Consider the following 24,711-nt stretch of genomic DNA (forward strand, 5'->3'; position numbering starts at 1 on the left):
GGTGCTTTTCATTTTCCTTAAGCTGCTGGTGTCTGTAAGGCACTGGTAGTTGCAATTACTGATTTGAAGTCTAGTGAATTAAGTGGATGTATATGTTGTCTGTGATGGTAATGAGAGCTGCATTTCTAGCTCTAACTCAGAAGAGTTTGTGGCTGGACAACTACAACACCTCTGCAAAGACCTCTCCACAGTTCACGTTTGTTTTGTTAAGTTGTACTCTATCCCAAGCAGAGAGCCCTTCAGCCCTTGTTTGTTTGCAAACCCCAGGTGCTCAGTGAGTGACTGTGTCTGTTGTAGAAGCTGCAAGTGTGCAAAGCTAAGACTTTGCCATATTCTCAAAATGCCATTAAGCTGCTTAATAGAATTCGAGGTGCTACAATGAGCATAAGTCCAGTCTGGGTGTCTGACTTCCAACAACATAAATGCTATTGAGATAGCAAGGCTTTTTAAGCTTTGATCACTATAATTAATAAACTTCTGTGAGGGGAAAATGGTCTGCATTCTCCTCTCCCTTTTGATATTGTTAAAGGCTATAGACAGCTGGCTCTTATCACAGGTTTTCTAAGGTGTTTTTATGTGAATCTGTAGAGATAAGCAAGAGCTGAGGTGGGAGTGTGTTCAGCAACTGTTTCTATGTATTTGATTTATGGAAAGAGTACAAAGTGTGCACACACAGATACGTTCAGAAAACCTTAAGAAGAGAAGAAAAATTAATCTCAGTAAAATCTTGATAATGAGTGTAAAAGCAATATGCATTGTAGGACACTGTGTAAAGGATTAGCTTCAATGATTTAGAATCATTGAAGGGTTCACTTGAAGGGAACTCGGACATAATTTAATTCCAGCCTCTTTGCCATGTCCATTAGACCAGGTTGCTGAAGGCCCCATCCAGCCTGGCCTTGAACATTTCTAGGGATGGATCACCCATAGCTTTTCTGGATAAGCTGTGTCAGGCACTTACCACCCTCACAGTAGAGAATTTCTTCCCTATATATAATCTAACCCTGCCTCTGCCATTTTGAAGCCATTCCCCCTTGTCCTGTCACTCCATGTCCTGGTGAAAAGTTCCTCCAGTTCTCTTCTCCAGGCAAGACACCCCCAGCTGTCTCAGCCTGTCCCCATAGCAGAGGGGCTGCAACCCTCTGATCACCTTTGTGGCCTCCTCTGGACTCGCTCCAGCAGGCTCAGATCCCTCTTGTATTGGGGTGCAGCATTGCAGGTGGGGCTTCAGAAGAGCAGAGTAGAGGGGCAAGATTGCCTCCCTTGACCAGCTGCTCACACTTGTTTTGATGCACCCCTGTACGCAGTTGGCTTAATGTTATTTAAGATATTTATAAAGATATTTCTTTAAATATTTATGTGGAGAATGATAATTAACACTTGAGAAGTGTATACAGTTTGCAAAACATCAGGTTACAACATATGCAAGCATTAAATACTGGCTGTTTTTTTTCTATTTTTAATGTGTTTTGAAAAAACTCAAGAAAATGGAATCACTTAGTAAGTGAATGGCTTATTGAAAAATTTATTTTTTATGAAAATACATTTAAATTAACTCTGCTTAAGGGTATTCAAGTTACATTTTATATGGCTTATGAAAAGAAAGATTGCCTACAGTTGCCCAATTTGAATAGTATTAGCCACTTCATTATTTGAGAACTCTGCCTTGCTTTGGTACCTTATTTGCATTTATGGGGAGGAAGAGGACTGTGTTTGGGCTGAAGGCCAGGTAGTAAACTTCACAGTTGAGTTCCCAAGTGCACACTTAAAAAATCCCCCTGACATCCTTAGCTCTGCAGTTTTCTACTCCTTGCTCTCAACTGAGCAATCAGCGTGTAGCTCTCCTGGCAGTCCTTCCTCCTCTTCCACCAGTTCAAGCTTGTACATCCTGAACAGTCCTCTTCTAAGTCTTGTCTCCGAGCTAGAGGTTGTTGGAGCATGTTCTGGGACAGCACACCACTTTGTTGGCTTTCTGAAAGCAGAGTGAAGTAACTCCTGAAATGAAGAAAATATTTGGATCAGGTTAATCAGTTGTCTCTTGCTTTTTTGTTAGTGTTTAGCACCTGGAAACAGTCACGCTACAGTTGCAGAAGCCTGCAGCCAAGCAGACTTCACATCACAGCAAAATTTTGATCTTGGAAAAACTTGTGTTACTGGAATTTTACCTCTTGTGTAGGTTGTTCTAACTTCACTCAAATTCCTTTTCACTAGGTTTAAGTTTGACCTGGTTTAGTACATGCTTAGGTTGAGTAATGTGTCCAGCTGTGGAAGCTGGTGAACAAAAGGAGCAGAATCTATTTAGGGCCACTGGATTTAAATGTGGTGCCCACTAATATTTTACAATTCTCCTTTGTATCCTCATGTATGTTCACAGTATGAGCCAACTGGGTGTGGTTTTTCAAGCTCTAACGAGTAGGACAAGTTGGTATTGTGCTTATACAGAACACATTCTGGTCAGTACTTGCTGCTTTATTTCAGATTTTCTAGTAACTGATTTATTCTTTTTTCCTTAAGGCAATACTTCTCTAGGCTGAGTTCTGTAGGTCACTCTTGTCTCTAAATAATGACTCTGTAATCCAGGTTTGGTCACAGAATGGTACTGGCAGAAAAGGTTCCAAGTCTCTAATAGGTTTATGGCAATTAATGAGATATAAATCTTGCATCTGTCTCTTAGTCTGAGAACTTTGGTGTTCACAGTGTTCTAACAATGGTACCTGAAAATCAAAGTGAACTATAATTTAAAATTTTTATAATTGCATTGTCCAGAGCACTTTCTTATATGTTCTTCTTCCATTAATTATTGCTGGAAAAAAACAATCCTCTTGGTAGAGTGCCTGTAACTTTTGAAGTCTTCTGCAGTAAAGCAAGCCAGTGCTGAGGAGCTGGGACTTTTGGCACTTTGGAGCTGTAGGAGTAATAAAAAAACTACCAGATCAAGATGCAAATTCAAGATAAAATCCTGCTTTGTAAGGAATGTAGCAGTTGCGGTTCTAAATTTTTGCATTCATAGGCTCTGTTCCTGTAAAATAAGTGTAAAAGCTGTACCTAGATGTGATTCACAACTATTCTCATGAAAACTACTGGCTCTATAATAGGAAACAAGTGTCTGTGCAAATTACAAAAATCTCTGGTGAAGTGTATTTACTGTCAGCTCCAGTTATGGAAATAATTTTATTGTACCTTTAATTTCCCTTGTTATGACACCCTAAATTATGTTTCTCAGTAAGTTTACTTTTATTTACTTTCAGAGTATATAGTGGAAACATTTCAACCCCTAGTCTCTTCTACAGAAAACATTCTGATTGTTTTTATGGTAGGGGGAACAAAAGATAAAAGAAGATTCAAAAACCTATTGCACCTAGACATTCTAAGTGATATATAGTGATACTAGCTGAAATTGAAAGTTCAATTGTTCTAAATGTCAAAAGAACACGAACTGTGCCAGAAGACTGCATGCTGAAGAGACAGAGCACAGGAAATGGGTGCTGTTACTGCTCTTGAGTGCAGATAAGGAACTAGGGAAAAAGGGAGATTAAACACAGACTTTTATCTGAACTGACTAGATCTCTGTCCCGCTGACTGCTCAAAATTTAACAAAAGAACTTTCTATACTAAAAAAGGTACTACAAATTAATAGTAGCTTGTGCAAGTCTTTATTGATGCAGATTTTCAGTGTGGCATGGAAAGCTGATTAGCAAAATACTTGAAGAAATATATTTTGGTGAATGGTAAGAAAAATGCAGTGGAGCAAAAAGAAGGCAAGAAGTTGTCTTAATACTGTCTGGCATCAGGTCTTAGAGTTGGAAATAAGTTTCCATGTTCAAAAACATGAGATGTCAAAATAATGGCCTCCTAGAATATCCATTTTTATCTGTGGGTCTCTAAAATATTGCAATTTTTTGTGTAAATGTTAAAAAGAAATGAGGGTTGGAGATGGAAAATTGTTATATAGGCAACTAAGCAGGTGTTAAAGCTCATTATTTGTCATGGTTTATGTGATTTGAGTTTTGGGTGGGTGTAGTGCTGGAATTTTAGGACAAAATGTATAAGAAAAATAATTGTTTTGGCTTGGTGCCTTCTGTGGTAGAGTCTTGCCCTGTCATTTGTTTAGGTCTTAGTTTGTGATACCAAGAACCATTAAATAGATAATTTCAGTCTTGAGAAGAGGAGTCCTTTCATATCTTATCAGGATTATCCTTGTCTTTTATTACTACTACAAATAAGCACAACGTCTTGTAGGTAATGCAAAGTGTGGGAAAGCAAAAGCTTTGGCTCATCTTGCTTCCTCTGAACCAAACTGTTCTCTCATGGGGAATTCCAGTGGTGCTGTAGGAACCTCTTTGCTAATAGAACCCAGAAGGGCTGTGGCCCCTGGGGATACTTCCTTGCATGGAGATAATTAGAAGGAGGAAAACGGAGACCTTGATATAATTGATTAGCAGTTATATGCTTGAAAGATTTGTAATCAAACATATACGTGGTATGTACCAAACAGAGCACTGATTTGTGTTTCCTGTTTTACCTTTAACATGGATAATCTGATTGCTATCTAAATTATGCCTTTGATTAATGGAAAAGCAATCAAGATTATCATAACGACCTGAAAACTTCTCATGGACTTTTTAAAGATATGTCTGAATTAAGTGTATAGCACTGGAATGTTTTTTAAAATTTCTTGTTTCTGTGAGGTAGTAGAACTTCTTGTCTAAATTGTTTTTGCTACCACTGCAGTGGAAGCAGCTTAACACTTCCCAAATCATTCCCCAGGCAGTAGACTGCTCCCATCCATGTGTTCCTAATGGCCATCAGTAGCATGGCCATAATGGCCATTCGACTGTTCCACAAAGGTATGGACCAAGTAGGACAGGAGACCTCGAAGACTGGTATATCTCTTAACTCAGGAAAGGAGCATTAGAGGAAATTACCAGTTTAGTCATACATTGTAGGCTTTTGTCACTAAAAGAAAATTTACATGGGGTTTCTCTTGGCATTCCTTAAAGTCCTTGGGGAAGTAACACTAGAAAGTAGTCTTTCATGGGAAGAGGTATGTAGGAGACTTGTTGGATATCCTGAATAACTGTTGATGTACTATGTACAGTAGCCAATATGCATTATACATGCTTTCTCTCAAAGGTAGCTTTCTCTTTTTTTTTAATGTATTTGTGAAGGAAAGAAATGTAAAATTAGAAAGTCAGAGTCTGAAGGGTGATCTCTCTTACTTGTGGTTTAATTTTTAGCTTTCCTTTTGTAGGTACAAATTTGTCTTCATATTCTGTTGTCCCTGGATTGTTTCCATCAGTGCTTCTTACAGCCAAAGCAGGATAGGTGAACATGGTATCAGATAAGAAACTGCAGTATTTTTCCTCATGTTTTTTCATAATAGAAATGTGAGCTCCTTGCTGAGAGAACTTAAATAATGGTTTTAGCATGGGAACTCAAGTCCAATCAATGACCTCTAGTCCTCTAGTCCAAGGTGTTCTTTTGGCTGCATCAGATGAAATCGTCAGTCTTTCTAAGCTCTAGAGAACCTCACTTTTTAAATACAGAAATTCTAATGACTTGCTATTTCTGCTTCAGGTGCCATACGAAACACTGAACAAACGATTCCGAGCTGCACAGAAGAACATTGATCGAGAGACCAGCCACGTGACCATGGTGGTGGCAGAGCTGGAGAAGACGCTGAGCAGCTGCCCTGCTGTGGACTCAGTTGTCAGTCTCCTGGATGGAGTCGTTGAAAAACTCAGCGTTCTGAAACGCAAGGTGAGTGCTGTTCTACCTTCACTGGGGTGCTGTTTGCTTGGATTTTCTTTTCAAAATAACAGGCATTACTGGCTCTTCAAAAGCCTTGCTTCACTGTGCTTAAGAAACACAATTTGGTGGTTCTTATCTAAGTATCACAGACTTCTGCTGAGAGGTAAAATGAATACATATTTGTAGTCCTGAAAAGGACTTCCTTTACTAACAGAAAATAAATAGTAGTAAAATAAATCTGTATCAATTCCTGCTTGTGTAATGGAAAGGTTTGTGCAATTGAATTAACTGATCACTGGAATAGCAAAACAGGTAGAAGATGAAGCTGAAAAATATGAAACCCCCAGTGCAGGAACAGTATGCACTGTTGAGACTTCTCTGCAGAAGAAAGTGCAAGTTGTCCTGGATTGTTACTTGAAAATTTTTTATAAACACTCAACTTGGAATTTGAAAGATTCCTATGGAATATTAAGAGCCTTTTAAATAAAATTTGGCAGGATAACCTGCTTCTGGCTGTTAAGCCTTTGATGCCTTTGCCACATCTTTCTTAGAGAAAGATGTACATGTTCTCAGAAAAAGAAGTATAAGCCATCCTCATTTTGGATGGGAATATTACTCATCCCTAGAGTCATCAGAACACTTACTTGAAACAAGTCTTGCAGAAAAATGGAAATAGCTCTGTCGCCTGACTTGATAGCAGTGCTTCTCCAAAAATAAATAGAGAAACATAGAAGCAGAGTAATTTCATTGAAACTTAAATGAAATAGCCAACAGATATAAATCTTGAGACAGTACTGTGTGAAGCATCAAAATACCTTGGAGGTTTGCACCATGAAAATAACGCTGTCATGTGTGTTGATTTGGGGTTTTCTGCTTGAACAAGTTAGCTAGGTGTTGAAAAGCTGTTCTGCAAAAGACTTGATAAATTAATTGCTCTTTTCATCCTCAGATTGTGAGACTTAAAGGATATGTTTTCTTCACTTCTCTGTTACTTACAGAAAATAGGAGCTGTTTCTGACAGAGGTGTTGTATGTTGCTTGTAGGTGTGTAGTAATGATGTGGAGGAGTAAAAGTTATTTACTTGTTAAAGCTTTGCTGACTGTGGGGGTGTGTCTGAAGGCATTGCTGAGTGTTTTGGATGCAAAGCTCCATTTTAGTTTAATTGCTCATTTGTTTTTGACTGCATGAAGTACTCTGGGGAATCTTATAGCTACTCAGAAAGAACAAAAGGCCAAAAAAACTTACTAAACAGTAAAAGTCCTCTGAAATACAAAGGTCTTGTTTCTGCTCCAAACCCTCAACTCCCAGCTGTCTTCTCTATAATCTCTGCCCCGAGCAAAATGACTGTTTTCTTTAGAGCCTTTGGACCCATGTGGGATCTCTGTTGCCTCCTGTGTTTAGACAAAGATCTTATGAATTGCTGAGATGGCCATAATAGAATTAGATGGTTCCTTTATTTAACACCTTACTCACTCTTGAAAGAGAGCTTTAAAACACAGCAGGTTTCTTCAGTTCTGAAAATGGTCCTGGGGAAACCTAGACCTCTGTGTTTTCCCTTTTGTATCCTGTTTACTATGTTTGTTCCCTCAAGTTCTGTTAATGTCCAGCAGGGCAAGTCCAGATAGACTTGTTTCAGAGGGTTTTGAAAAGAATCTGTAGCCTTTCTGAACATACAAGAAGGATCAAAAAACCAGCAAGTGCTGTATAGATCCAGATATAAAGCCATATAAGAAGAACCTTTTGGAAGCAGAAAGGGTCTAACCTTTGTGCCTGACTGCCTTGAGTTCTTAGTTGTATTCAGAATATTTCTCAGGGTTGCCTTCACATCTGATAATACTGCAGATATCTAAAAAGTGAAAGTGTGTATTGTCTTTAGTTAGTGTTTGCCTGCTGAAAAGGAAGAGACCCAGTTTATAATTCAAACAAAATACTTGTTTCCAAACTATGTTACAAAATAAAGCTGAAGTCAGCAGCACAAGTAACTCGGACTTCAGTAGTAAAAATAACTTAGGCTACAGATGTTTACATGGATGTTATTAAGAGACTCTTGTGTTTTAGATACTTGAATTTGGTATCAAGGGTCAGATCAGAGTCAGGCTTAATTGAGGGGGGCAGAGTGTAAGGTCAATGCAAGTAAGCTTTCCATGTTTTCTCTCAAGTAAGCTTTCTCTCATTTCACTTTGCTTTTCAAATACTGATCCTTCCAGAAGAAGTCTGTCTATGGGCAGGCATGCTAAATGCAATTAGAACGAACCTGTGCTTCCAGAGCTGGAGCTGTACCATGTATGATACTACAGTTTGAGTTCTGGAAAGGTCACTGTGTCAGCATGGTGTGCAGAGTGGGCTGCCAAAAGTTCTGTGTGTGCCTTCCAGCCGCCAGACCTGTGCAGTCATTCAAACACAAGCCAGCAAGTTTAAAGTCACCACAGGGCAGCCTAACTCACAATTGCATCACTAGTGATACATTGCAGATGGGAAGGGTACTAACCATCCTCTCCTGGTTTGCCTTTACTTCAGCAGGCAGATAAAAGTTCTGCCAGCTTTCTGGAGTTCTGTAGCCTGACACGGCCCAGAGTTGTCACATACTGTGTACTGAGTCAGCCAGCTTGGAATGATGGCTCTAAGGTTGAAGGAAAGCAACTGAGCTGAGTGTTTTGGTTTTAATTTAAAAAAAAAATACTGCGGCAATACCTTGGGGATCTGGTGTGTGGTTTTTTTGCTGGGTATGCCAATATGTTGGTGTAAAATAATCAATCTAGTTCCTCTGGACAAATTATGTTTTCCTAAATAAAGTTTCTTAACAAGGGAGGCACGTTTCCACAGTAGCAGAATTATATAAAATAGTACCAGTTTAACAAAACTGATGATTTTGAAAAACTGCTTTTAGATCTTTGAATTACAGGTGCCAAGAGGCCAACCAATTGTATAATTTCCATTATTGCATGACTGATTAAAATGGCTCCAGTGTTTTAGAAGTAATGTGGGTTTACTCTGCATCACTCCTCAGTAGAACTAATACAGCAGGACAGCTGCTGGAGGAAGAAGCCATGCATAGGTTAGAGGTGGAAATTTTGCTTTTCAACTGTTTGGCCCAGATGACTGCAAATTTCACAAAGCTCTTTTCAGGCTATTACAGCAGTTGCTGCCATAGTTGATACATTTCTGCTTTTGGATAAACTGCAAATTAAGCAGAAAAATATATATATTCATACTGTCAAATAGATCAAGGCACTACTGGGAGTAGCTGTGTAACATATAAAGAATGCTTACAAACAATTACTGTGTTTTCCTCTAAAAGGAGATTGAAAATGTGTAGCTCTTACTGTTGGTTTTTGCTTTTTAGGCCGTTGAGTCAATCCAGGCCGAGGATGAAAGTGCGAAGCTCTGCAAGCGCAGGATTGAACATCTGAAGGAGCACAGCAGTGACCAGCCAGCTGCTGCCAACATGTGGAAGAAGAAGCGCATGGATCGTATGATGGTGGAGCATCTCCTGCGCTGTGGCTACTACAACACAGCTGTGAAACTAGCCAGACAAAGTGGGATTGAGGTGGGTGCCACTGTGGACTGACTTGCTAACAAAATGGTAGTAGAGAGGAAGTGGGAAAATGAGAGCTAGCTGCTTTAGCCTTGTAGCAGTTATTTTTATGTATTGGTGGGCCTTCTTTGCTAATGTTTATCTGTTAATCTTTTTAGGCTTGAGTTTGTTCTCCTTGGCATAAATTGGGTTTTAATGTATTAAATAAGTCAAATTTGAAGGCAAAATTTTTAGTCACAAATTAAATGTTTTTAGATAAACACCTTTCTCTATTAAAACTCAGACTAATTCTCAAATGTCATATAAAATTTCTTTTTAGTGGCCTTTAGGCTGCTGATTAAGTAGGTGGTGGAGCTTCCCATCTGTCTAGCCCCACTCAGCTTATATATGTAGGTGACTAAACTGAGCAGAACAGCATTTGCTGATTGCAGGATCAACTGTTCTATTGTATCATTTTACTGTTTAATGCACTGAGAGAAAGGTTGGCTTTTACTTGGGAAAAGAAATTTTGATACAATTTGGGGTTTTTAGTAGCCATTCTATCTTGCATAATCCTAAGAACAGTTTGCTTGTTCACCATTTTGTGATTGTTGTTTTCCTTTTCACTGGTTAGCTAGCTGGTTTTGCTTGGGCTCACAGTGGGTTATGAACTGTTTGGAGTTTGTGTATTTTAGTGTAGCTACTTTATGCAGACCAGTGAATCCCGATTGTGGTCCTGTGACAGCCACAAGGACATTAAAACTGATTTTTTAAGCATATGCTCTTTGTCTAGAGAAATCATGTTTTGCAGATTTTAGATAGCCTTTGCTATTTGGTCCTGAGTGATCCTTGAATCTTCTTTAGATACTTCTGATTCCAGAAGACATACAACTCTTCTAGTTAAAATCTTACTCTTATAAAGATGCTTTGAGTTCTCTTACATGACTTACATACTTTGCCTTTCTTAGGTGGAATAGTTGAACACATCTCATTTTGTTGGAGAAAAAGATATTTTTTTACTGATGTCAAATTAGAGCATATGTACTTGTTCTTTGTCACATAACAGGGACCTATTTGTCATGTGTCTCTTATTCCTTGGCTGCTTTACCGGTCTAATCCTGTTCAGCCAGCAGCAATTTCTGTAAATGCCAAATAGGAAATAGCATGTAGAGGCTGAATAGAAGTGAGAGGGGAGGTGGGTTAAAAAGTATTAATAGGAAATAGTCCTGAAAAAATCAGCTGAAGAGGCTGTTGTGCCTCACTGGAGATATAGTCCATGCATGTGAGTCAAAAATACCGAAGGCAATTAGCTGGGAGAACTGCAGCTTGACTGGTCAGCAGCTCTCCCACTTCTGGTAGATGTTTCCCTCTGTTTTGAGCAGGAGCTCGTCTCTGCTGAATCATCATGTTGCTGTACCTACTACGTCTGCTGAAAAGGCACTATGGAAATATTTTCACTTTCATAGCAAGCTCTATTATGCCTGATTAAGAAATGCTCAGCTTTGGTTTGGACATGAGCATGGAAGTCTGTCATGACATACTGCAAGACCCTGTGGTAAAAGCATCATGCTTAAAGCTTTTCATTCTGTTTGCTGACTAGAAAATTTTGTGTTAAAAAGCAAGTTTTAAATAAGATTATTTACCTTCTACCTGCAAGCCTAACTCTTTTAATTTGCATAACATCAGAGTGATTCCAATAACACAAAACATAGCTGCATGTTGAATGCACTGAGGCCATTTTTCTTTTAGTTTGCTCAAATTATGCATTTTAGTTGGCATTAGAGTTTGTTTTGGCTTAATGAAGATAAGGCTTCCCTCAGTTTCCCTGCTTTGCACCTGGCCTGACTGCATGGCAATCTTCTTTGTGAACAGCTTTTACAGTGTATGATACTGGGGCTTGTTTGTTACATAGCATTTATGGTTTTGCTGGTTTAGTAAGACAGCAGCAGCTTTGTTTCTTTTTGTTCCTTTCTTGCTAAAGGATATGAGTGTTGAAATGTTCTCTAATGCTTACTAATGTAACTTTGCTGTAGAGATTACAAAATACCATGTCATTCTTTCATCCCAAGTAATCTTTGTTTACTGTGGTCTCACCTGGCATTTTGATTAATGTCCCCACCACCACTCTTATCTTGATTTTGTTACCATTGGGTAGACATTATGCCCTAAGAAAGAAGCTGAAAACGGGTACTGACATTGTTCAGCTTGTCCAGCAGCCAGAGGTGAGGCTGGTGGACAGGTGGCCCACTGATGTACTCTTGTGGCAAGGACAATTCAACAGCACTCTGGGTTGCACTGATAAGCAGCAGCAGCAGAAGGGTGGCCATCCAGCCTCTCTACTCCTCTTAGACCCATCTGGAGTGCTGTACCCAGTTCTGGGCTCCCTAGCAGACACAAGAACAGGGAGACAACACAAGTTCCAGAGGTCTGAACCTGAACCATTCTGTGATTCTGTTCCTCTGATTGTGGCTGAGGGCGCCCTTTGCTGCTCTTTGGAAAGGCTGAAGGAAGCAGTTCTTGGCAGTTCAGTTGTAGCTTGGGGATCCCAGGTTAAACACTTTCCAGTAGCTGTTAGACCAGTCTTGGGAGCAAGTCTCAGCCTGCCTGATTTAACTTTCTTGTGTGGCTCCTGAATGTGGAGACCTGCAGAGCTGCCAAGGTGCTGCATGGGTGAAGCAGATCAGGAAGGATTCTGCTTCAGTGACCACAGGGAAGCCATTAAATCATCCCTATGTTTGAGCAAACTGTCTGCTGTGTACTATTGGCAAAGATTGACTGTGTGCCATAGTGTCCAATTCTAGTAGTTTTTGATGGTCTGTGACAAATTTTAGGCTATTTTCTAAATTAATTACCTCCATAGGAATGATAGGCTATAAAATCTTGTAATAGAAGATACGTGCTTAAAAATCATGATTATAAACTAGGAAGCAGACAGAATGGAAAGCAATGCTGGATGTGAAAAATTATAGGGAGATTTTAAATATCACAGTTATGAACTTGCTGAAGTAAGGAATAACTTTGGCTATAAGGCATTTATACAGCATAAAGTTTTGGCAATATAAGAAATAAATTCTAAACATTAAATATTTGTTATATTTCTTTAAAGAGAAGTAATGCTGCTTGGGAAAGTAAACCAGAATGTGAGTAAGATTAAAATAAAAGCTGACAGTCAAAGACAGAAATGTTTGTACCAAAGTATATATGGGGTAGAGGGGATTGTATTATGGACCTTTTCTTTGATGTCTTCTGGCTCCATAATGATATGAAAAACAGTTTGGGTTGAAGATACAAATTAGATGTTAGGGTTGTTTGTTTTTTTTTGTTGTTGCATATTAATAAAACTCATCAGTATAGGCTTATTAGAATAAATAAAATCAAAATAAGGTCATTATTGCAGTGTAATGCCACATCAATATAAAAATGCATTTTCATCTGCAGATTCGTATTTTCAGCTAGCTGGCAAGATTGTCTGTTAATTTTGTTATTTCATGTTCTGCTATACTGCTATCTCATTTCTGTGCCATTAATTGATATGCAAATCTAGTTTAGGAAGAGTGGTGTTCCAGTAGGAAGTTGTTTTCTGTTTGTAGATAAATTTTATAATTAGGCTACATATGTGGTAGTTAGTCTACTGTGTCTGGAGGTGGTGGGGTTTAAAATTGTCTTTGTTTTTCCAGCCCTTTCCTTAATAGGCTAGGAAGAAAAAATAAACATGCAAAGTGTCTTTACATTCTCTGCCTAATTATGTTTAGCTGTAGTGATTTTTGCCTATAGGATTGAAAACAAACCCAGATTCTGAAGCTTCCAGTCTCCCCTATGTGCTGTAAATCCTCTTTCCATCTTTGCTTAGCTTATTTTAGTAAAAGAATGCATCTCCTTGCCTTACTGCTCATGCTGTACAAAAGCTGTACAAGTGGCAATGTTTTTTCTGTGAAGGATAGCATAAATTCAGCTTAATTCTTAGTGTGTTGGGGCAGGGAGCAAATAATTCAAAAATCTATAATTCACTGAGGAACAGAAGAGTTACTGCACCCCTGGGCAGGGTGAACAGTGTCACTGTAGTGTGGGCAGTAAATGCTTGAGTTGAAAAAACTCTTAAGTAGCTTAAAACTGGTTAATTTGACCTTAAATCAGGGATTGTATATATAAATTAAAGTTCTGCCAGTTAGTGTTCTTAGATCAGTAATTAAGTGCATGCATTATCCCTCAAGAAACTTAACTAGCCCTTTGCATTCATAGCACAGTGTGCTTTTTGCTTTTGAGAGCTGGAGGGTGGGAGGAAATGAGTATTCCATTGACTTCAGAGGTTTTGTCTAGACATACGACCATTGTCAACACTGATTGGTATTAGAAGGGCTTCTTGACACTTCAAGTATTGACAATTGACACAGTCCCAAAAAAATAATAATTTTCTTGAAGTGGGAGTTCAGGTCTCCAGTTATTGTCAATGGTTTCGTTCCTGAGCGGAACTTCTACATCTGTGGTAATAGTTATTTACTGGAGAATATCAAAACAAGACAGATACTGAAAAATCATCCTAAAAGTATTTGTCTTTCAAAGTAGTAAATACATTTATTTTAAAAAATTAATTTTAAATAAGGAACAATAGTCCCTGGAAAAACTGAGTAGCTTCCATTCTTCTCTCCCTCCTGTTTGGTCCACTTAGTCTTTTTTACTGCATCATTGCAGCTTCAGTTTTTGTAGAAGTGTTTTTGGAGGGATTAGCCTAACTAGAAAAGATATGTGCAACGAATTCAGGTGTGTTTCACTCTGACTTTTGTTAGACAAAGCTGTGAAATGTTATTTGATGTCCCCTGGTATAAGAGAAACTTGAATTCTTAAAGTCAAGCTTCATGACTTTTGACCAAGTATCTGATTTCTTCTTTTTCCTATTCTATACAAATGTTCCTTTTTTCAACCCCAAAGTTGAATGTTCTTTCCTTGTTTTAGGAAAGTGTTCCTCAGCACTGTGATATGGATCCTTCAGCTGACACCTCAGTAGAATACTGCTGAAGGATTTCTGCCTGCTACGGGGCAAAATCTTCCTGAAGTTGCTATTTTTGAAGTAATCCATTCCCTGAATAACTCTTCATAATTCTGTCAGAAAAGGGGAGATGGAAAATAACCTGCACATTTGAGATTCACAAAAAGGAGCAGTATTAAGTCTTAACTCAAAAAGTTAAAAGCTGAATAAGCACATCTTTTAAGAGTCATACAAATGTACCTTTAGAAATCCTCCTTGTTAAGATGTGTAGTCCAAGAATGGCTTGTAGGCAAACACACACGTGTATTAAAGTAATTAATCAAAACACATGTATATTCATAACAATTCCATTTCAAATAGGTAAATAATATTAATCATAATGCTTGAATGTATTATTTACTTTGTTGTCATGCAGAACATAGCCCAGCTGACTTTCCAGATGCAGACTGATGGTAAAAGGTGTCTTTTGCCAGGAGCTATTTGTGTCCCTCTCCTGTGACTTGCTGTTCCCACACTAGACATGTTACAGGAAAAGTATGTATGAAGGAACTCCTAAACAGACATTACTGATTTAAAAGTGCCAGGATTTTAGCTTGTGCTGCTTGAAGTTACCCTGCAGTTCCAAGCTATAGAGAGCTGCTTGGAAACTCCTTTAAATGTGTTTTGGCTGTACCTAGTGTAGGCATGGCAACTTTGAGTAGATTGGTATAATGAATGTCTGGGTGTGTTCATCTGAATTTCAAAGTGCTGCAATTCCTGCGCAGCCTTACATCTGCAGTTTGTCTCAAGCATCTTGAGGAATTAGAATTATGTAAATGTGAAATAGTCAAGATCGAAGCAGAATAACAAACTTCCTCATTACAAATCATTTGACACTTCAAAAGCCAACCACATGAATTGTGCTGTGATGTTGAACATCTTGTTTTTTTCAGTCCATTTAGACAAAGTGGGTTACCTGTGGTATATCATAACTGAGGTAATTCATTACAAAATACTTATTCTGGAAGGCTGGTGATGGAAGAAAAATTCTTGAATTTAAATTTTATCTAAATGGGGAATGGTGTTATCACCTGGAAGTAGTATCTACCCAGGAGTAGAAGAGGTTTGGGTTTAGTTATGCCTCTTCTTACTGTCCTTTCTTCCTGCCAGACATTCCTTCAAAGTATAAACCTTACCTCACATTTAACACTTGCTCTTACTACTACATTAGATGACAGGATAATGTTTTGTTACAGAATGTGTGTAGCTGCTGAGACAGACTGATCCTGCATGGATAAAAGCTGCAGGGCTTCTGCTCCACTAGCAAAGGATTAGGTGCCTTTCCTTTGCTAGAAGAGGCTATGACAGAAAATGAGGCACTTTTTTTTTCTGCCCAATGATGCATCTTAAGCTCTAGAGGCTTTGTCACACTACTGTAGTGTAGTCATTTATTACTGTACTTAGCATGGTATAATATGCTGATGGGTGAAGGTGCAGCCATTTGCTGAGCTACAAAAATTGCTGAGGCAAGAGCAAAGGATGCACTGGGAAAACAGATTGCTAATAACCCACCTCAGTGCTTGCTCCAACTCTGAGGCTCTTCCAAGCAGCTTATATCCTTGAGTGAAAGAAGGTGGAGGAAATACTTTTTTGCTTGGCTCTGGAGCAGCCAGTGCCAGAACATGTATAGTTTTGGTCACCACACTTCAGAAAGCTGTTGGAAAAACTGGCTGGAGGGAGAAATGTTATGGGTTGGTGCTTTGAGCAGGTGTGAGAGCAGAGGTCAAATACCAAGGAGTTTTGTAATCTAGTCATAAAAATTGAAGTTGGGCACAAGTTTAGAACATGAATCCATTACTAGAACTAATTAACAAAAGTACCAGTATCCTCTAATGCTATACAAAGACCATGTTCTTCTGACAGACACCCAGTGTGAGATACTGGGATCCTTCAAAAGCAACCAGGCAGAAGCAAAAGGTCAGTGCTATGCTGAGGGTATGGAAGATGCTCTCATGTGAAACCTCGACTGTACACCATGGGTGCTGTGTTTACTTCATAGACAGAAATGTTTCTGGCTCTTCTGTTCATGAATCTGTGGTTTGGCTGCCTGTTTTTGCATTTTCCCCCAATAACTAGCCCGGCAGCTGGCTTTGAGTAGGATATTCTTTCAGTTACTCTGTTTAGTTTCTCTCTAATCCTGTTAATGTGAGTAACATTATAACACTTAATAGTGGCTTAATGATCTTCAGACAATGTTATTTAATGAGCAGAGAGTAAGGAGGCCCCTTACTGTTAATTTGTGCCCTACTTTAACTAGTCTTCGGTAATTGTGGTGCTGCTTTATTGTCGCCACCTATGCCATTATTTTCTTAATTTGTGTCTCCCTTCAATGTTAGTGCAGTTCATACATACCCCATGTTGACTTTGAAAACACTGTTGCTCCAGCAGCCTTTTATTCCTGCCCTTTTATAGGGGCAGAGGAATTGGATTGTGGTCCCAATTCGTGTTACTGCCATCACAACCACCTGCACTGTGCCCCTCTTCACCTGCACCTCATTTTTGCTTCCTGCACTTGTTTTCAAGTAGGCAGTGTGACTGTGGTGTTCTCCAGGCTTCCTGCTCCTGCCAAGTGATGCCTCCTTCACTGTTCCCTACTGTGGAAATACACTGACCTCTTCTTTCCCAGCTGCTCCTGTCATCTTACTTTGAAACTCCTTGTGTTTGCCTTCTCCTTGCTGAATTGTGTAACAGCAATCACTACCTGAGATGATGCCTGCATTTGCTGCGTGCTCATCACAGGGGAAATTTTAACAAATGAATTTATTTATATAGAAGACTAAATTGACCTCTTCATTTGTAACTGTTCATTTGTGCGTTTCTATTTCACATCCATAGAACTAAATTATACTGAAGGTTGTGTTGCTGTGGAGAGTATGAGTAGTCATTAAAAGCTTAACACGGCTTTTTCTGAAGTTGTTGTTTGAATGATCTAAGTGTTTATTTTATTTCATATACAGGTAGTTTACCATGGTGCTGAACACTGAAGTGCGTCAGCAAAGGTTTTTTTATGAGGGTAGTGCTGTTATGCATCTAATGTGTATAGATATAGATAGTCAATCTTTATAAAGCTGTTATTGGTACATACTCTTGGCAATGAGCCACTGATAGCTTGAGGCATATTGGCCTATTTTCAATTTCATATTGATGCTAGTAAGCAATTAAAAATAAACAATTTGCATTTTTTAAAAAATATATAAACAGCATATTATGATATTATGAATTGCTTATTTTATACAACAAATAGCTTATTTTATGATGCTTTTTCCACTGAGGAAACTAACTTTTGCACAAAATGCTGCCTTTTCTCACTGAATCAAATCTTTTATTTTATCTTGGTTAAGCCTAACATTTCTTTTTTTGATGAATTAATCTTGTTTTGAGAATAGCTTGTGGGAGATTTGAAAATATCAAGTATTGGGTGTTCCAGTACTCACTTCTGGTTAGTTTTGAGCCTTGTTAAAGATTCACATTTCTAATGTGAAATATTCTGGGGGTTATATTAATACATAAATGTTCATATGAATTATAAGGGATTTTATCACACATTCCTTCTCATAACTTTCCAGACTTGTGACTGGAGATCTCAAAAAGAAAAAGTACTTCAGCTCATGTGCATAGTGGAGACGAGTGGAGAGGAATGACTTGCTTGACTGCTCCAAATTTTAAAATGTTATATAAAAATCATCATGTGAACACTACATTAATTTCTGTAGTTATTTTGCTACTGCAGAAAAGATGTTTTTGTTCTAAGTCATTTGACATACGATCTAATGCAAAGTTGCTATTTTTGTTGCATCTGGTGTGTGCATCATCATGTGTGCATGCCACACATGTAGAGGTTTGGTTTTTTCCCAGTTCACTGCTGAATTCTCTCAGTTGTGCACAATCTAAATTTACAGCCTTTGTTTGGCTTTAAATTCAGTTTAAATTTGCATTTATATATATATTTACCAGTTTGGTTCACAACTTTATAATAAATGTAGCTGTGTTCAATTTTAAATACATATGAAGCTTATATTACCTAACTGCCTTTATACATACATTCTCATCAGTTCACAGCTATTATTCTTCACAGCCTTCACTGTATTTTTCTGAATCACTTCTTCTCTGTGACACAACCACATAAATTCATTAAGTTCTGGGTCCATTTTTCTTGTTCCCTCAGACTAGTGTTCAGTTTTGCTGCAGTCTTTCCCTCCAGTGAGGGCAGGCACTGTCTCTCCTGAAATCAAGGCAGTGCTGAGGAGGGCACCTGGCAAGGAGGGAGCTGCCCTGAGAGCTCAGCCCATCAGCTCCTGCTCACACTCACCAGAGTGCAGAAGCTCCAGAGGGGAAAGTGCATGAACATGCTTGGGATGTTCTTGCAAAGAACCCATCCGAGCAAATGGGATCCAGCTTTTATATTGGCCAGGCGTATGTATCTAGTAATCATCATCATAAAGGCATCCTCATTCTTCTTAGTATTTTATACCTAATAATTGGAGTTCTGTGCAGAATCACAGAGTTGGTAACCTCCCTCCCTGGAGGCACTTGCAGCTTAAAAAAGAAGCAGTGATATTTTAAAAGCTATATATATGTAAATCAGGCAGAGCATAGGGTGATAGCTGTATTCTTGTTTAAATAAGTGTCTCTGCTTTCACTAAAGTGTCTTCAGCCTTCATGTGCAGTTTTCTTTAATAATAAGTGTCTTTCTCTGGAGTTTTCATTGTTGTAATGGAATTAAATAGTTCTTTTATGATAAGGTTCACCCAGTGTTGAGATAGTTACCCTTCTAAAACCTGGTTAGTGACTGTTGTATAGAAGGGAAAGTTGGTTCACTTTAGTCCAATACTGTTTTTTAAAGCAGAAATCATAAAATTCAGGTGATACTCCCTGGTTTGTACTTTGCTCCCCACTTGCGTGTTTGGATAATTGCTGCTAATACTTAATGGAGCGAGTTCTCCTCCTTGAGACATTTGAGACTATTTTGCAGTACAGTTGTAGAATTAAATGTAAGTTTTATGTAACTCAATCTTCCTGCCCAATCTCAGGTATTGTGTATTTGTAATCAAGTGATATAGGCAAAGCTATGACAGGACACTGGAAGCTGGAAAGTCTGTGCTAAGAGTTATGGTTTGATCCCAGCACTGAAATAATCTGTGTGTGGGGTAGGGTTTTCTTTAGTTCTGCAGTATTGGCAGGAAAGTATTGCAGCCCTGAAAGTGTGAAATGAAGGGTGACATTACTGTTGTAAAGAGGGTGATTAAAGAGTTTAGAATTCCTTCTTAGTTTATATACAAGTCAGAAAACATTTGCCATGGTGCTGAATACTGTGTCATTTCAAGGGGGAGTGTGTGGCAACAGATTTCTTGCTTCTGCTTTCTCTGCACCTGCAAAATCAAGTGGCAGTATTTCTCTAAAATTGTGTATTTACATTTACTCAATTTTATATGTAAATTATATAAGAGAGGCACTTTGTAGCAGCCTGTGAGATCTTAATCCTGTTTTGGGAGCTGAGAAAGACAATGTTTCTGTATTGTCTGCAGCCTGTACAACTCGGAATTGCAGAATACTTTCAGAAAGCGATTCAGGACTGGAGTCTTAATTTTTTTTTTACTGGAACATGAGAAACTTGTTACAAATGCTAAACTGGTTCCTGTCCATCCAAGATGAGGTAGCCAAGCTGTACACCCGACTGCCTGTGTAGAAGAGCTGTGCTAGTTTTGATAATTTCTCTGATACTCCTTTCTTCTGTTTCCTTAGTCCTAGCTAAGGAAGAAGCACCAAGAGCAGGCACCACCAGAAAAGATAGGAAAGTATGATTGGATTAAAAAATCAAACCTGTGTGGCATGTGGAGTTTCTAAAGGTTTATTCCCTAATTGTGTCTTAGTATTTTTGTAGTAATCAGTCTGCATGATTAAGACTTCTATTTCTAATCAAATGCAAAAGCTATTCCTGCCTCTACAAAAGGATTTCTTAATGCCTTTTTTATATTGTTCCTTAACTTTCTATCAAGTCAACAGAGAAGAAAATCCTATTTATTGGTGCAATTTAAATGTAATTGTTGGTTCTGAAAGAAACTCTTTTAATTTAAAATGTTCTCCTCTGTTTTCTGGATACATACTGTCTATTTAATAGAGAAGGCTGCCAAGCTTTGACTTCTTTTGGCAGCCGGGAATCTAATTAGCATTTCTGTTATATAGAACCTTTTCATTTTAAATTTTCAAACGCAGTGTAGAAATTCTCTTTTTATTTGAGAGTTTTGTCTGCCTCAGAAGCAATTGCTGTCTTTTTGTTCATAGTAGAGGGCTGCTATACCAACACCTGATTGATAAATACAGATAGCTGGGAATCTCTCACCAGCTCATGGACTTCTCAAATGCTGCCCTTATGCTTCTTTTTTTTTTTATTAAGCTTAAACTATAAAAAGCTAACAAATGAGAATAAACCAGTGATTTGGTTCTGATTAGCAGATCCAGCCCTTTTTTGATGTAGAAGCAAATGCTTTTGTTGTAATTTGGTGTAAAAGCGAATGCTGAGGGCACATAGCTCAAATAAGTTTGAGGAGATGTATGGAGATGATATTGTTTGTAACTTAAATGGAACTATCTTTCCACTCAGCAGCTGTATGGAATGTAAGCAAGATAATTAATATGACTGCATTATGTGTCAAGCTGCTTACACAGATGAGTTAATGGACAAGAGGTTTTTATATGGTCACCTTATCATGCACAGGGGAGTAATGCACTTATCTTCAACTTGAGCATATCATCAGGAAAACCTCAGACCAGGCAAAAGATTTATTCTCATGTTCTTGTAGGAATACTTTAAAAATACTGTTGTGAAACAGGTTGACATTCTTTCAGTCCATTTGCCAACACATTGATAAAATAGAGGGGGTTTTTTAACCCTAAAGATATGGGAAGAGTCCATTAAAATCCAATCTCAGTGTTGTTCTGTAAACTTGTAGCTGTCTGAATTCTGAGCTCAGTCTGACTTACCTGGATTTGATACCAGTAGAACTGTGGGAGGCCCTTTATTCTTTTGATGGTAAATGGTTTTGTTGGTCATACAACCTATAAAATAAATGTTAATGTTTTGATTTTAAAATTCAGGTAATGAGAGGAAGATTTAGTAAAATCTGCAAGTTCTGCTGCACTTCAGAAATACATGTGGCTTGTTTAAATTTCTGTAAATAACCATACTGATAACCCTAACATGATTTAGTTTACTTTCCCAATAGCATTAGACTTCCTGTATTAGTAAGGAAAAGCTGTATTTCTAAGGCTTATGAAATGCCAGATGTGAATGTGATATATAGCTGATGCTCATTCTGATTTTCAGCTTTTTCTCTTGGAAGGTAGAACTTCTAAGACTAAGTATATTTAACTGTTCTGACAGATGAAATTGCCATCTATTTCTGAGAGTGATTTTGTTCACTAGAGCTATGGTAATATTTGTGATATTAAGCATGTAAATTATGTAAAGTCTGCAAGACTCTAGGTGTAATCTTTAATAGTTTTCTTTTTTTTTTTAATTCTAATTCTGTTATGTAACTAGACTCAGAACTGTTGTCACTATCAGAACATTCCAGTCCATGGAAATATCCTGTAATGTCTTTTTGCAAAGTACAATTCTAAAATCCAGAAGTCTTGAGAACAAAGTCTTTTGTATGTCTGTATTCCAGCTAATTTGAAGAATTGCTGTGTAAAGTATGAGTAAAATTTAACAACACCTTCCTTCCTTTTTTGTCTTGTGAAGGATTTGGTAAATATTGAGATGTTTTTGACTGCTAAAGAAGTGGAAGAGTCATTGGAAAGGCAAGAGACTATGACTTGCTTGGCTTGGTGTCATGACAACAAATCCAGACTCAGAAAAATGAAGGTATGCAAATGTAACATGTTCACATTTTGCTTAATCTTTTGTGTACACTACTTGGATGCTGGATGTGGTTAATATGTTTTAAATTACAGGTCTTGAAAAAGGTCTTGTATAAAAGTAAGGACAGTAAGTATAAAAATGTTCTTAAAAGGCATAGGTAGTTGGAGCTAAACAGGCTCACAAATGCCAGACCTGGAAGTGAGTGGTAGGTCATCTTCTGGATTCAGTGTTGTCTCAACAAATTATGCTCAAATAAAATATAATACTCAGTTGGGTTTAGTGTAATTTGAAAACAAATAAATGCAGAAATATGTAGTGTCTTGATGCATGTAACGTTAAATTTATAACTCCGTGCATCTTGGTGAGACTTTAATTTATATGTGAAGGTGTCTAAAGAATGAAATTAATTGCTAATCTCTGCCCTCAGGTTTAAAATTTCTGAAAGAAATTTCATGCAGATTTTAGTCTTAGTAATTTTTAACTCTTGAATATAAGAAGACAGAACTTTAGAGTAAAGAATTAACTTGCTTGGAGAAAATACGAAAACAAAAGCTGGAATCTATTCAAGCAATAAACACAAAAAGTCTTCTTCAAGCCATCAAGTACCATGAGCTGAACACGCTGTGTACTTGTTGTTATGCATTCCATTTAAATTTCCTTGTCTCTTAAATTATGCATTTCAAAACGTGCTGTAATCTTTTATAGGGCTTGCAGAAATCTGTTTTTAACTGATATTAACCAAAATCCCTGCCTCCCTTAAAGAAGTTTTTATCTTATTTTTTTAAACTAAGTGATTTCTTTAACCAGAAATGTGTGAGTGCACTTAACAATAAGCAGAGAGTGACGTTCTCTGTCACTCAGGGGCACCAAACTGACAATGTGCCAAAGATGGGATGCAAAAGTCAATCAGCCAGTCATTACTCTAGAAAAAATTATGACTTTGTTATGGAAACCATTAAAGGAAAACCAGAATTGGTGTGTAAACCACATTGCATAATTATACTGCTAAAAATTCCTCCTTGTGAAATCTTAAAATGTTAAGTAATACAAGAAATATAATCTGAACATCTTGCGTTCATCACCAATTTTCAGCAAGCAGTAAATAAGGAAGACTCTTCTCCATCCTCTTTTTGAAAAACAAAACTACAACAAAAATCTATTTCTGCAAGCCTTATGCTTTTTTTGTTATCTTTTTTTGTTTCTTTTTTAATCAAACAAAAAACAAAGTTAAGGCTGTGAGAGATCAGAGTTGGAAGATGAGAAATTACTGTGCTTCTTTTTGAAAAGCAAACATTTCTTCTACTTCTAGTTGCTTAGCTACTCATCACTGTTAATGTTCTAAAATCATAGCCACCACCTACCTGAATGCAAGCCTTATCTAAAATCTATACTGTTTGGTGGCCTGGAAAGCAGTCATGCAATCTTTTCAGGTGTGAGCAATCTGAAATCTTGTGAAAGGCTGCTGTGGGATTATTTGAAGTACACAGAGTTGGAATGTGCATCATCTGATTGTCTAGGGCTCTCTGCTTCTAGTTACATTTGTCTGCAGAACCCCTGGGGCCATTGGCCTGCACCTTACTTAAAAATTCATTTGCTTGACATGTGAGTTTTGCTATGGAAACATCCCAGCAAAAGAGGACATTTGCTATGGAAATATCCCAGCAAAAGAGGAAGCCCTGGGACTTAGTATCATTAACAATTAAAAAGCTTGTTCAGATTTTTAGTAGAAACAGGCTTATTTAAAATTCTAGATGAAGGGCTTGTGTAGATTTGGTTAACAAGGTATTTTAAAATAGTCCTATTGAAAATCTCAAGGGGAGAAAGTTTTATTTTCTGTTAAATCTGGGCTTGAATACAGAACAATGCATATTTGGAAGATAATTTTTTCTGTTCCTTAAACAAGTTAGTTTTAACATGAAAGAATGCATCATTTTTATGTTCAAATGCCTTATGTTTTAAGTCTTAAATAAGCAGTTGTTGCAGTGTATGCATTAGTCACACCAGGCAGCTAACTTAGAGAAATTCAGAGTTGCTCAAATTCCTACTGAAGTCACTGAGGAATTTTGATATGACTGTGCTGATGGACAATAAACAAAAGGCAACTATTCATTAGAGACATGGTTGAAGAAAAAACACTCGGCAAGTGGCATAGAGAAACACAGGGAATAGAGTTCTTTACAGGATTCAGAGCACTTTGGGATTTCATTATTAATAAGGTAATAAAACAGTTGACTGTGTCCCTATAAAGAAGCATAAGGATTTGTTTTTTTATGGGGGGACATATTTTTCTTTTTAATTCCACATATTCAAAGTTTTTTTATAGATTTTGTGAACTGGTGATGGAATTTGATTTAAAGGGACACTCTCAACTTCGTTAGGCTTCAAATTTTACCTTTTTCCATAAACAGGTAAATGCCACTTGGTTTTCTTGTTTGAGACTTGTTTCCAGCATGGCTTTTAGATGTTTGACAAGAGGAGTGGGATAGAAGCTTGAAGGAAGGGAGGGGAGGGTATTGCAGCAACTTAAACGTTGTGCTAATTTTTGTTAATATTGGGGTTTTT

At 37.8% G+C, this 24,711-nt stretch overlaps 1 protein-coding gene across 14 annotated transcripts in view; it reads left to right on the top strand.

Moving 5' to 3' along the window:
* MAEA (macrophage erythroblast attacher, E3 ubiquitin ligase) overlaps window positions 1-24,711 on the top strand; it is a 48,945-nt gene that overhangs the window by 12,062 nt on the left and 12,172 nt on the right. For 13 of the 14 annotated variants that reach the window (XM_021535685.4, XM_085577564.1, XM_085577562.1 and 10 more), the window contains 3 exons: window positions 5,578-5,760; window positions 9,095-9,298; window positions 22,030-22,152. In XM_021535685.4, coding sequence (XP_021391360.1) covers window positions 5,653-5,760; window positions 9,095-9,298; window positions 22,030-22,152 — 435 coding nt within the window. In that variant the 5' untranslated portion in view covers window positions 5,578-5,652. Of the gene's footprint in view, window positions 1-5,577; window positions 5,761-9,094; window positions 9,299-22,029; window positions 22,153-23,010; window positions 23,125-24,711 lie in introns of all 14 variants that reach the window. The other variant, XM_085577567.1, reaches the window with a different exon arrangement.

The sequence above is a fragment of the Lonchura striata genome, chromosome 4 (assembly GCF_050655825.1).
Source record: "Lonchura striata isolate lonStrDom1 chromosome 4, ASM5065582v1, whole genome shotgun sequence".
Classification (NCBI taxonomy): Eukaryota; Metazoa; Chordata; class Aves; order Passeriformes; family Estrildidae; genus Lonchura; species Lonchura striata.